Consider the following 15,421-nt stretch of genomic DNA (forward strand, 5'->3'; position numbering starts at 1 on the left):
TAGGTTCGAAGGGATAGACACGATGAATACGGGGGAAGATGAACCAGCAACTGGTTTAAATGGAAGACTGCGACCACGTAAATCCATCCCTAGCCCCCAATCCAACCAAATATCGCGTAAATCTGAAAATAAGACCTTACCGGATAAGCCTAAAAGAACAACTAATTTGAAAATATCGGCTAACAAAACAGATGATCTCGTGAACAAGTCTGATAATACGATTCCACAACACTTTTGCCCCTACTGTGACAAAACATTTATTTCCAAACAAACTGCTTTGAAGCATGTTCATCTCATCCATATTTCATCCTCAAAACAAGACTTTTTTTTTGATTGTCTCTTCTGCAATCATGTCGCGCATAATTCAAATATTATACATCACATGGTGGACAGTCACCCAAATCAATATTTCGCTTGTCTTGATTGTCATACTAGATTTCCGTCAACGTCAGATGTGGCACAGCATAAACTTAATGTCTGTGAAAAGCAAAAGCTTCCTTATCGTAGTAAACTACGCCAGAAATCATTGGAGAACAAAAAGTCGTCAAAATCAGATACACAGTCTATTCTCCGTGATAACAAAGACTTTACCGAAGGTTTTAATGGGATAGTTATCTCATGCGAACTAAAACCTACTAAAGTACACGATGATGCTGATATAGAGGATAATATAACAACAAATTTAATATTGCCTTCGACCAAAGGAATAAGTCATAAAGCAGCAATGGAAAAAAATGCGATTATCGTTTTAGATGACATACAATGGAATAAACGAATTCCATCTAACTTTTCATTTCATAACAGTGACGCTGATCAAATTTTAACTAGACTAGGGGTGGTGCACAGGTCGCCTAGGACTGGCGAGTCTACCAAAAAAGATTGGCAAAAGCCATTTGAAGATGGCACCGCGCAGAGGTTTGAGAAATGTTTTGACACGAGTTTTTACGTGAAGGTGGCCAGTAACGTGCAAGAAAATTTATTAAAACATCTTGATGGATCTTTTAATGATAACCCAGAACCTGATTCACTTATTAAAACAAGAAAATCTAAGGATTGTGTCCCCATTAATACAGCAGAAGGTTTCCCTATTCTCCTTGCTAGCGAACAATATTCTCGCAATTTGTTTGATGGTTTCGTGCCGCGTGCTATCGCACCAAAGCACAAATGGAAATGGGATAGTCCGGATTATGATAGAGCCATCATTAATGTAGACCAATCAAAGAGTGATTTACACCTAAACAATTGTATTATAACCTATGTATCCAATTTAGATATTTGGACCCAATTAAGTATGAGAAAAAAATTCGATGACAAATTTAGTTGCTTACGTTTAGAAAAAAAGACTGAAAGGCAAAATACAATCAGCAAGGAATTGAAAGAAATACTCGAAAGCAAAGAAATACCAATGTTGTCAACACAAACTTTAAAAAGAATAGGCACACCAACTTTTACCGAAGGATTTCATTTTCCCGTTAACTTGGGACTAACTCCAACTACTCAATCTTTTGTGTTACAACCAGCGGTGCTAAGTGGTGAATCGGTTCGCCCTCGTTGCTATGTATGTTGTGCTTGTGGCGTGCAAGCAAACGATTCTCGAGCGCTGTCGTCACATATTTCAACGCAACATCCTAATGCACAAATCGAACATTATGAAATTGTTGGTGAATCTCTATTGAATGCGGATATCTTTAAACATTTGTATGTGCCACCTAGTCAGATATTTAACCGATCTCGTCCTCCGAGAGGAATTCGAGAGTGCACGAAATGTAAAAAATCTATAACCCTTGAAGATTTGCACCAGCATATGTTAGACTGCGCTGGCGACACACCAACTGTACGACGAAAATGCCGCTATCGGCCATTTGGCGTTCGTAAACGTCGTCCACGTCTTCCTGATAATAGGATACGTAAGAAAATGCGAAAAGATATTCGAGCAGGACAGAGAAATAATAAAAATATGTTAAGGCCTAGACCAAAAACGCGATCGGAAGTAGGTGACGGTAAGTGTAGATAAAATTTTAAAACTTGCGGGACCTTCAAAATTGACGCTATACTCAAATATAACATAGACAATAAACGTTAGCATCATTTTAAATTCTTACGTTTCGTCCTTATTTCATGGTCTTCTTTACGTCTTACATGTTATTTAGAAAAATCATTTCAGATATCCTACAATGTTTAAGCTGCGGATGTGGCATAGTCATGTGACAACTGTTTTATATTCATTCTTAATAAATTAACAAGATTGTGTTACTCGTATTTCTTTAGAATTTGTTATATATTTATAGAGATTTCTTTGTTTTCAGCTGAAACTATCCGTAAAATGTTAGCGGATCTACCGGCAAAGCGTCACCGAGTTACAGTCAATCCTTTGAACTCGTTCCCACGAAAGACATATGATCGAAAACGTAATGAGATAATGTCTAGACAACATTCTTTCGATCAAAAATATATGAATGTTGAAAAAACATCTGATACAATAATTAGCTCATCAAGTTCTAATACAGATTCAAAAGATTCTGGTTTCACTAATGATGATGACGATGAAGACGACAATTTGCCTTTGAGGCCAAAAACAAGGGATCCTATAATTAAAAGTAGTAGCCATAAAAATGAATCTTTAAACAAAAAGGCTATCATAAATCGTTCTAAAAGAAAATCTAACAAGGAATTAGAATTAATTATCAAAAATACTGAAGAGGCTCTTAGTGGATCTATCGAGAGTATTGAACCTGATAAAATCTCATTAGACAGTACACCAAATCGAGTGGACCTTAATAGTGATCCACAAAAAGTCAGAGGACATTCAAATCGTGAAGGTTCGAATAACAGAGAAAGCCCACAATCAGGTAGAAGCGGACCAGGTGGCAATTCACATAACTCAAATGCGCCAACCCAAAACGTTCCTCTTAAACATTCAATTGCTAGTTTGACGGCTGATTCTGAGACTCACGACAAAGCTGTTCAATTTCATCGCCTGTTTCTTGTTCAACAAGAATGTAACAACGGAGACGAACATCACTTGCCATCAGATCGTCGTGTATTATTTGAAAATGAAGCTGTGGTTACTAAGCTTGATAAACCTCCTTTACATTTCAATCACAACCGCGCATTCGAGTACCAAAATTCTCGAAAAAATAAATTAAGTAAGCCGCGTAAAGGATTGAATGACTGTATTGCAATGTTAAAGAACAAATTGACTCCGAAAACTGATAGTGACATACCTGGCCATGTTTCAGTTCAATGCGGCAGCGATGAGCCTATAGACATGGAACCTATTTATATAGGACAAGGATTTGACGTAATAGATGCTAATCAAGGGCACATAAATGAAGCAATATCACAGCCACATATTTCCGCGGAAAATAAATCGATAAACAGTAGTGATGATAATGATCATAGAAATACTCATAAATCTAGCACTGATGTAATTTCTCGTGATAAAATTCACGTGACAAATACTCGCATCGAAGATCAATGTCAAAATAAAACTATGCCACGGGAAAACGACGCTCCAAATGATGTTGTACTTTCTCCTACTCAATTAGCGCCCTTACCTCCGCCAAGGAACACAGTCATTCACAAGTCTCCAAAAATATCAGGGAATCAAATGCAGCAAGAGGACAAAAATATTTTACAGCCACAGATATCTGAATGTAAAGACTACAGTCGTAAAAATACAGATCAAAATATAAAGACTACAGAAATGCCCACGATGTTGAAAGATTGTTCAAAATCATTAGTTGGACCAGGAGTGAAAAACAGCGATATTGTTACCGATAAAGATGCTTTGGTAGACTTAACAAGCAACAGTAACCTAATAAATCTGACGCGCAGCAATTACTCGATTCCTTTAAACGTAAATTCGGGTACTATTTTGACACAACCACATAATCAATATGCATCAACTAATAGACCAGAAGTGGATCAAAACCTTGACGCCTCACGTAAAATAAAATCACAATATTATTCAGCTAAATATAATAACATTCCACTTAAAATCCCTCCAGCGCATGCAAGAACAAGTTTTGAAGCTTTAACAACGGTTCCATTAGACTTATCTGGAAAAACGGCTCAGGCAGATATATCACCGATTTATTCGCACCAAGATCGTCATGCTTTAACTATGAATAGTCATGATAGTTATGAAACTTTAGATCTATCTAATAAAAATACAGATGCTAACAACACAATTGATAATTCAACTGTTGCGGATGATGGACCTTTGGATGTCGTGGTAGATTTAAGCGTTAGACAAACTCCACAATCTTCTACTCAATCAAGTCCTACAAATTTATCTACTAAATCTCCAGAAAATAGTGAGAATCCAACTGGCGTGACATATGAAAGTATACATGAGAATTTCCCTACTGATTTGTCATTGAGAAAACGAACGAGAACACCGTCTACGAGTTTATCTTCACAGGAGTGTGATGCTATTGATTATGTACAAGATCTATCTAATCATAAACCGCCTTATAATGGAAATAGTGATGAAAATTTGATTGTAGTTGATCATATGAATAAAGAAGGACCAAGAGATTTATCAAATAGACAGATGGACGATAATTTAATTGTAACAGATATACTTTCACATGAAACAGATTCTAGGGAGTTGACTAGGATATCAAATACCCATATCGCGACAAAACAATCTCAAAATGTGAATATTGACAATACCCCCGATTCTCCCTTCAGTAATTCAAATGAAGATGACTTAAACGTTGACGAAAATGATTCAAACTACATTTTGCATTCTACAAACATGGATTCGATTAATCGGTCGCATAGCCGGAATCAACTATCTCCTTTTAATAATACAGATGATGTTAATTCTTCAGATATTAATGAAACAATCAGTAGTGTAAATTTGGTGCAATCTAATGCAGAGTCCAATGGTGGGCAAATAAATGAAACTATTGAAAGTCAATCTGCGCAGCCTTTCACGGAGACAATTTGTTTCATAGTGCCAAAGGATCAATTGCCTTACGAAATTGACAATTCTACTTTAAACATTATTATGTCAAATGGTGATCCGGTGCCTCTTTACCAGTCGGTTGATGGTAATATCACAACTCAAGAAGCAAGGAATACGCAAGAAAGTACAACGTCAGTATATAGCTTGGAAAATGTATCTGTGCCCTTGAATACTTCCAGTCTTGCTGTAACAAATTTTTATAATGTTCCCGAAGAAACGATTTCTAGTTCTACATCTGGTTATAATGAAGTTGAAACTGTACGGGACGCCAATGTTAATCTTAATCATGGAATTGAAGTAAATACAAATGAAAAATGTTTAATCTTAAGAAACAATAACTCGTCTGAAACAAACCGGATTGTAGAATATACTTCAACACACCAAAATGTAACACCTGATAAAAATTGTGATCTGAGAAAAGAAATTATTAATCGTGATGCAGAACAGGATACGGAAACCGCTAGAAAAATTGCAATGCTACCTCAAGAACTAGTTGAAATTTTAGGGACTATGCCTGTAGGCCATCGAAATCAATTATTAAACGTGTTACCCCAATATGTTTCTGCTTCCGCTTCTAGTACAGGTTCGGAAACCAGAAAATGTCTAATAAACAAGCAGAAAGACTTGTTCAGGAAACGTAATTATGATGACCAGCTATCACACATGAATAACCTTACTCAGGCTGTCGAGTCAGATGTCTTATACCCTACGTCTACTGTACTTTCTCCGGAATCAGTACCTCAATCTGTTATTCTTAAAGCACCGGTTGTTTCAAATGAGAATTACCAGGCAACAACTAAAATCTGTGACCGCGAATATTCATCAACATTTACATCAGAAAGAAATTCAACACCCGTTCAAAAACGACAAGCGAAATCAGTTAATTTTGAGGAAGTGGCCAGTGTCATCATAGATTTAACAGACGATGAAAATGTTAAAGAAATTATAAATGACGTACGAATAATTGAAAGTGACGTAGTACCATTGAATCACGATTTTGATAAAATTCAGAATTTGGATAAATCCTCCGATTTACTGAGACACAAAGGAAATAACGAACAGACTGCAAATTTAAGAGCAGTGCGAATGAAAACTACCCACGAAAGAAATAAACAAATACTGTTGGAAGATAGCCTGGATTACAGGAATTATCAAAACACAAATGATAATGACCAAATTATAGAAATAGTCGAATATGACGATGTAGACGTAGAAAATAACAGAATTAGAGCTTACAATGAGAATCTTAGAATTGCTGAAGATAGAATTGAAATCCCTTTACTAAATTGCAACGATTCCAATAAATCTTTCAACCGAATAAATGAAAACCTAACACTTAATGGACCTCTAAATATTAACGACAGCTTTTTAGTAAATTCTACAGTTATACTTACGCCGATGTCAAACAAAGAAAATTCAATTGTTCTTCCAGGAATTAATCTTGAAAAAGTAACAAACAACCAATCCAATGATTTATCAAATTCTATGGGCGAAGAAATAATTTTAGTGGATGCTACTGACACACATGGCAATCAAATACAAATAATACCAATGAATGAAGACTGTCGTTCTTCTCCCCCCAAAAAGCCTATTGCAATTGGCGATGAAGATTCTGAAGATGATGTAACTTTAGCGGTTATTGTAAAAAAGAAACAATGCCAACAAACGCAACCTTCTGTATCTTCTGATTACCCACCGCATACAGATGCGAAATATACTGTGATAGAGAATAAAAAAGTAAAACAAGATGAAACGACAAAATCTGTTCTAAAATATACGGCTATTGAACAATTACCGAACAACCAGCTAGGTGCCGTTAAAATGCTCGCTATTACTTTAGACGATATTAATAATTTGAAATTAAAAAGTGGGAACGGCATTCATCAGGACAACAGTGATGTTTTGAGTACATGTGAAAATAGCGCCATTAAATTGGATATGACAAATTGCAACTTACAAAGAATGCCTAAAGGAGAACATGTCCCTCCTAAAGCGATTGATCAAATTAAAACAAAGGATTTCCAAAAAGTGTATAATGAAGATATTGATATTCAATTGGTTGCCAACGATTCTTCTCCCAAATTGGACAATAGGGAACATTGTATAATGCAAAATAAAAATATACAATCTCAAACCGTCATAAATGTTAAAGAAAATCATTCTAGTAATGAAAATCAGGATGATGTTTGTATTGACAAAACCAAATTCGGTGTTAACTCGCCACATATAAGTCAACAGTCATCAATAGAAAATATTAAGAAATTAAAAGGTATACGTGGGAAGCCTAAAAAGAAAAAATGTGTTATCCGTAATTGCATTCTTCATAGTTACATGGGTAATCTTTATCGGAAATCGTTATATTATTCTAAAAAAAGTCTTGCACCTCACCTGCAAACCGTCTGTACTGAAGTACCTATTTCAAAAATTAAAAAAATAGTTCGTTTTGAAAAGCAAAGACAAAAACAATGTTCTGAAATTAGAAGGTCGCAACAAACTTCATTAGGAACTGAAGAAATTAATCCTTTACCTTTACGAAGAAGCAGACGCGGCAAATCTATGTTTGTGGATAATAGTAGTACTGAGTCTTTAATTCCTACGCCAATTTCTAAACCCTCAGAACAAAAGCTGCCTCTTACTAAAAAGCAACTAATATTTTCTAAGTTGTTATTGGACGAAGAAAGAATAACACAACCTAAAACAGACAAAGTGATTGCAAAGGAACCAGTTGTTCTTATTAAAGATGTGAGCTTAACTGGCTATAATTTGTCCTCTGTATCACAAAATAATGAAAATATCAAAGAACTTGAACAATCTACTGTCCAAGCTTTAAGTCAAGCCAAAGGATCGAAAAGAAAGAAATCTCCTCAATCAAAGCGGAAATACAAAAAATCTAAATTTGTTGAAGACACAGAAGATGCTCTGTCTAAATCACTTGTCACTAATATCAAAGATCCCAATAGTAATGAAATTCCTAAAGGCAAAACGAACATTCAGTTAAGTCAAGAAAATGAATCTTTTAAATTACTTAAGGACATATCTGCTCCTCTACTTATAGACAAAAATAAAAACAATATGGGATCTGGTACTAATAGTAATAGTGAGATTGAATCAACTTTTACCGAAAAAAGGAAAACTTGTACGCTTACTAGTGCTGATAAAAATCACAATACGGAATGTAAAAAATCAAAACTAAATATTGATATTGGATCCGAAACTAAAAAACTTGAAGATGTTAAACAGAATGCTGTGGAAACTTGCAGGAAAAATAAACCCCGTAATAATGAAGTTGTTACAAAAAATACACCTTGCTACAACAGTCATACTGCAGCGAGGCGAACTCGATCAAAGTCTGTTGTTGTTAAGTCTAGTACACCTTTGTATGACCCTTATGATATAGATTTAGAGGATATGGCTGAGAAAGATGATAGTTTTGGGAGATTACTAACGTCAAATAAAGCTTTTAGCAAGCTGAGTTTTACTAGAGATCAAGAAGTTAAGAAAAGAAATAAAAAGGAACCGTCTACTAGTGGTAACGTCTGTACTAATACAGATCCAAATACTGAGAAAAATAAAATTTTGACTCCAGTAAAAGAGTTAAGAGTAAAAGTGAAATGTACTTATTCGAAAGAAGATGTAAGTGACTCCGATGATTCTTCTAAAAGTGACATACCATTACAAAAATATGTCGACGAAAAGGAAAAGAAAAAATCGAGACAAAATAGTACTGCAGATACCAATAGTTCGGCACAAGAGAACACTAAGTCAGGTAAGAGACATAAATCAAAAAAGAAAAAAGATACACAGAATGTTACGAACACAACCAAAGAACAACAAAATAGAGATGAACAGTTTATGGAAAGTTTTGGGTTTTTCTCTCATAGAAAACCTAGAAAATCGAATTTAATTGCCGCTAAAAAGATTTCGGAAACATTCAACGCCATTGAAGCTGATGACACGAATGATGATGAAAAAATCCCAATAACCAATAAACAGGAACCTGACACTAAAAAGCCTAACGAAGACAAAAGAACTGCTAATCCCGCACAATCAGTAACAAAAACCCCTGCGAAACGAGGTCGTAAAAAAGCAATAGTTATGAAACCCGCTATTAAATTTTGTGTGATTTGTAATAAAGAATTCAAACGTCCAGATAACTATTTGAGACATCAAATTACATTACTACACATTTCCAAGTTGTCAGAAATTGAAATGAAAGTAAAAACGACACCCGTTTTCGAAGAGCCGAATTACCTTATACCTTATAAGCAACAGCTTGACCGCCTTAAAATGATAAGTGTATCGAAAAAAAAGAAAAATGTCAAACCTTCTTCGAAAGCGTCCTTGCCAACTTTAGGCGAAATACTGGCTAAAGTTAATAAAACATTAAGGAATCAACACTTAGTGCGTCGCAATCTAAGCCGCGATGAAGCACTATTTATTGATTGCTGCGAATTATTAAAAGAATCTCATAAACCAGACGCTTCCAATAATACTGAACAGATTACAACAATAATAACTACTACTACCACTGACCAAATACCAGAAACACAAAACAATATTGGACAGGCTACAACGGCGACTAGTATTGCAGAACAAGTTACAATATCCAATAATAACGAGGAAGCTTTGGCACCCCAAAATAATGAACAAGTAACATTATTAAACGAGGTAAACACCGAATTGACAGACCAGGTCGAAGTGATACAAAGTGTAAGTAAAAATGTCATGAACAGTGACGAATACGAGTTAAGAAGCGACGGGGATGTAGATTCAATTACAGCGAAAAATATACTTGAAAGTGAAGAAGTACGAAACTTGGAAAACGATTTGCTATCAGGCTTAAAGGAAGCAGCAGCACAATCGCTCGCACAAGCATCTGGTAATTTCGTCCTTCCCCGAACTTTAAGTGCGATTGAATCAGATGGAACAGAGAAAATTCAGTCTGTATCAAGCTCTATTCTTGCTAATAAAAATTGCGAAGACAGCAAGAGGCCTGAAGTATTGTCAGAACCACCTAAAAAAGTTTCTAAACCTAGAAAGAAACAAGAAATTAAGGACAGTATGTATCCGAATGTAACTGATAACATAAATATATTTGAAGACAAATTTGACAAAATTAAAAGAAAATGCCGGTCAAAAGCTGCAGCCGCTAAACATGTTCCACCTATAGTAGAACCCATTACAAGGTATAATTTATATTTACACTTTATTTTATATCTTTTTTACAGAACATTTTATCTTAAAAGTTAACATAGATGTATTGATTTAAAAATTAGAATATGTACCAGGAGATAATCTTTTTGACGATTCACTTGCTTTCTTGAGCTATTATTACATATTCAATTATTAAAGTAATAAGAATGTCTCGTTGCAATTTTAAATTATTGTATTAACAAAATTAAATTTTATAAATAAACTTTGAACTTAAATATACATATATCTTATTATCTTACGTACTATTATGTTTTTACTACTTTTAATTCACATCTATTGCACTTTGATGAAATCGAGTATGAACGATGCAATTTTATAACCGTGCACATTTTGCGTTTAAATCTTATTCGATAAAATCTTTTTCGTCCTATCTCTATCCTGACATTATAAGCCCGAAAAATTGGAAATCAGGAAGTTTTCAACAAAATAGTGATTTGCCACCTTTGTCCGACCGAAGGTATTGTTGTTTTAAATTATTTAATAAAATTATCTTACATGGTCCATAAAATTATTTATAGATTTTGCAAGCCAATTTTATTTCGGTTCTTTAATTTGTATTGTTAAGCTTGATTTATTACAATAATTAGCACTATTATTAACCCATAGAATGTAAGTGATACTTCAAAGGCCCTAACTAAGCCGAATTTATCCCGAATTTAGCAGTAAAACTTAAGATGTATATTTTAGGTTTTATCTTACCTAGTTGTGGTAAAATAATAATAAAAGCTAATCCTAAGAGTTATTGATCTTTGGTTATTTTGCGCATTTTCTATCATTCATTCCATTAATCATAAGATTTACTTTCTTAAACACGGTAAAGTTAAACAAACATTATACATACAGCAACATACTACTTGATCACTAAGATATTTCCTAAATAATATTTAAAAAAAGTTATTGTTATTTATTCATCAGTTTTCACATATATGAAGAATGTTAGATTTTATCAATAATCACCACAAGAAATGTTTTTTCTTTGTTACAGTCAAAAGGGAAGAAAAAAATCGGTAAACAAAAGAGGAAGAACAAATTCAAAAAAGGATAACTATAGTGCAATACCGACAAAAGGAGCGTTAAAAGGATTTGACGGATTAAAGGTATCCGTGCCGAATTCCGATTTTAACGTTTCAACTATTAGTTCTCCGTCAGAACAAACATCAAAAGGAAAAAAGATTTCCAGAAACCAGAAAGATAAAGTAGAAGTTGAACCTCAAACAAAACCTAATCAAGATCATAGAGCGAAAACTACACAAAGTCAGAAAATTGACGTGTATGAATTTATGGACAGTGAGGACGCCGAGGTGTTCGATTTTAGGCCTTCAACGCTAATGGAGAGATTTAAAAATATCGGTAACAGGGATATGCCAAGTACCTCTAAATTAGATCCGGCGACTGACGAAATGCAATTTTCGTGTGAGAGTGGCTCCGATGGAGATGACTTTGTGTACGATGATTACGTTTGCAGCGACGATGAGACTGAAAACAGCATAATGTCATGCGAGTTAGGAAACAGCACAACAGGAATTGAAACTAAGACTAAAAGTAATTCACCTCTAAAACGAAAAGATGCAACTGAAAAAAATGCTGTTATGGGTAAAATATTTAAACATAACGCTGTCCGCACAGAAAGAAAAGATATTGAGAGTGGTGACAATGTTAGACCACAAGCTAATTTAGACCAATTATTTGATAGCCTGCTTGTTGATGAGCCTGATACACCGTCAGTAAGCACTAAATTACCAAAGAAAGATTCAAGTGAACGTGAACCTACACCTTCGAAAAGACATGTATCAAAATCTTCTAAAAGACATGAGTCCTCGAAACGACACGATTCTTCTAAAAAGCACGAATCATCTAAGAAACATGACACTTCTAAAAAACACGATTCTTCACATGAATCTTCTAAAAAACATGAATCTTCTAAGAAACGTGATTCTTCCAAGATCGAGGAATATTCTAAAAAACATGGGTATTCTGGTAAACGTGATTCTTCGAAGAAACATGAATCTTCTAAACGAACCGAATCTTCTAAAAGACACGAATCTTCTAAAAGACACGACTCTTCTAAAAGGCACGAATCTTCTAAAAGACACTATTCTTCTAAAAGACACGAATCTTCTAAAAGACATCAATCTTCTAAAAGACACGGTCATTCTAAGAAACATGAATCTTCTACTAAGCATGAATATTCTAAAACACACGATCCACTGGATAAACGCGAAACTTATAAGGAATATGAACCTACGTCTCATAGGAAACCACAATCTGTATCAGATTATGAAGAAGTGTCTCCACGAAAATATGAAGATGAAGCGTCTAGCAAGCACGGTGTAAAGAGGTCGAAACAACATTCTGGAAAAGATTATCCCTCTACGTCTTACGACACTACAAATATTGATGTTTCATATAGTGATCGACATGTTCATACTGATAATTTAATTTGTAAGCCTTCAACTTCTAAGGATTATAATTATGAATTAGTTCAAGAAACTGTTCAATCATCGCCCAGAAAACACAGTTCTCATAGATATACCTCTAAGTCCTCTTCAGATGAATATCATTCTTCAACCCCTAAAAAATCTAGGTTGGGAGGTCATCGTTCTAGTAAGGAAAGTTTTTATCCATCCACAAACATCTATTTAAATGTCAGGTCAGAGAGGCAATCACGAGAAATGACATCATGTAACCGTGATTCAATCGTCGTACACAACAAAGATAGCGGACCTGCAGATCTTTATATTAATCATTTTCGAAAATATGCAAGAGACAGATCGATAACACCCGATATCGAAGAAGGTAATGGCTCTAATTCAGATACCCTGGATGAAGCAACATCTGATGATGCAGGAGTTGCCCGACAAAGGGCACGTAGGAAATGTACAGTCGGTAAACAAAATATATTAGCAGAGACATGGAGCTCAGAATCAGAGCCCGAAAGTGGTCCACATCGTGCGAATAGTACCGAATCCAAGACATCCGGAGGTCGAAAAAAGGGAAAGAAGAAGAGAGAGGGACCATATGGAAGCCGAAGAGGTGTAAGCCGTCAGATGCCCATTTTGAGACAAGATTTGGAAAACAGAGTAGCACTGTTCAAGCGCACCACAACTAGTTCTGGCGGCGGAGGTATCCAAGGAAGTAGTAGCGGCGCAGGCCCAAGTTCTGCGGCTGGCTCATCCGGTCTCTTCCCTTCTTCGTACAGTTCTGGAGGTTCGGCGGGACCGTCTGGGCTGCATCGTTCCCATCACTCGCGTTCCTCAGGTTCCAGCTCATGGTCGTCGGAAACAAACGATGAGCATCATCAACAGCACGGATGGATTGTAGGCGTCAGCCATAAAAAACTAGTAACAATGTTAGCACACGCTAAAGGACGTAAGCGCAACCATGATGATAAGCGTGATTATGTTGAATAAGGATTTTAGATTTCTATGGTTATCTTGTAAATATGTTGTACATAAATGCCCTAGTTCTTTATTAATGTCAATATGACATTTTGACCAGATAACGCTAAAGTTTAATTGATTTGAGTTTTGTAAATACTGTATATCATTTATAGAATATTTAGTTAAATTTTATCTGAGCTTTTAATACTGTAAGGGTCGAATTGTTAAACGGCCTCTTCCAGTATTATGGCCCAATTTTTAGCGGAAACCTTTTTAATTGAAATTAATTCCCTTGTTTTAAATTTTGCATCTTCGTGGGATGGAGCATTTTTATGACATGATATGTAACTTCGATTCAATATTTGAACTATAGATATATTAGTAAATTAGATTTAGCTTCAAGAATTATTATTGGAACACTTTTGAATTGAAGTAATGATTGCATACCCCCCGCCGACAGTAATTTTCCAATATTGATGTATTTTATTAATATATTAGTAGTAAGGTCGGAGCATCCAGTCATAAGCATTTATAACAATTTACAAATAATAAATAATGTAGTTTAAAGTAAAACAAGAAGTAGTAATTCCTCAAACTGCATTGCTGACTTGGTACTAAATGGAAATATTAATATGTCGTAATGTTAGGTGTGTCTGTCCTAAATGCCCCTACCCTATCTATATGTGTAATAAATTATATTAAATAAAATGAGAAATCAGAAATTGTGTTTGATATATAAGTTTTGTATATTTTACCTATCACAATGTAATTAAGTGATAATCATAATCTATGAATCAAATTCTAATTTAATATTGTGACCTTGAGAATATATATCCATTGTAGTACTTTTCTATAGATTATATTGAGTTGTATGTGAATCGTAGGGGCAAATAAAGTGGTCCGGGTAAATTGTAATTTTGAATTATCGATTCGTTAATTATTTTTGTACAAAACATATTTTGCTTTGTCAATCTACGAGAAATGTCAAGAGTTGTTATTTTCTAGTCCATTATCAAAAAACGATATCAGCCTCAGAGTTATATAAATATTATATTTTGTTCTTTTAGCATAAAGTTGAACTGAAATGTTTGAATGATGAATGTGAGGTAATATTTACCCTAAGTCGATTGTTGTGACATATATCAATGCAATATCTGTTCCCTGTCGTTCACATTGATAAAACATAGACTACAATATGTGTTATAGTTTAACAGCCTAACAAATAAACGCGGTACAAAATTAAACTTAGGTATAAACTGAATATAAGCAAAATTTATATTATTAGTACTTATACTTAGTTTATTCCCAAGTTTAATCTTATATTGCGTTTATTTGTAAGGCTGTAATTATTTAAGGATGATGAGTTTGACAATTCGGTAGGGTTTTTTTTTTCGATTCTGATTTTGATAGAAGTTGGAATCGATAGGTTCACAGTTAGCTTTACCAAATTTAAAAAAAAAACTTTTTTTTCCTTTCTGCTTCTAATATTCATAATTTCTAAAGTAGAAAATATGGATAAGTAAAAAAGAAATTTAATTTCGTTCTGTAAGTTTTATGTTTAAATTAGATTTCGATAGTCCACAGTTTTTAGCTAATTTAACTATAAGTAACATCACTATGATACCCGTATTGCTACATCAGTTACTTTGTACAAATTTAAATCGACACTCAATATCACTTGTTTAACTAATCATCCTTAATTAGACAAACTATAATACAAGTATCAAAGTATGCGAAACCCACAGTTGAAAGACAAAGTGTGAGTGTATATTCGCGAGTTTCCACTGTCAAACCGTTTGTAAAAACATGTTGCCATAGCTCTCATTTTCTTTTAAAAATTAACAGATAG

At 34.4% G+C, this 15,421-nt stretch overlaps 1 protein-coding gene across 1 annotated transcript in view; it reads left to right on the top strand.

The window, feature by feature from the left end:
- LOC106108327 overlaps positions 1-14,976 on the top strand; it is a 39,105-nt gene extending 24,129 nt beyond the window's left edge. The window contains exons 4-6 of the mRNA XM_013289459.1: positions 4-2,000; positions 2,307-10,164; positions 11,178-14,976. Coding sequence (XP_013144913.1) covers positions 23-2,000; positions 2,307-10,164; positions 11,178-13,602 — 12,261 coding nt within the window. The 5' untranslated portion in view covers positions 4-22 and the 3' untranslated portion in view covers positions 13,603-14,976. The remainder of the gene's footprint in view (positions 1-3; positions 2,001-2,306; positions 10,165-11,177) is intronic.
- Positions 14,977-15,421: the final 445 nt, after the last annotated feature.

Source organism: Papilio polytes, unplaced genomic scaffold, assembly GCF_000836215.1.
Source record: "Papilio polytes unplaced genomic scaffold, Ppol_1.0 DF821644.1, whole genome shotgun sequence".
Lineage (NCBI taxonomy): Eukaryota > Metazoa > Arthropoda > Insecta > Lepidoptera > Papilionidae > Papilio > Papilio polytes.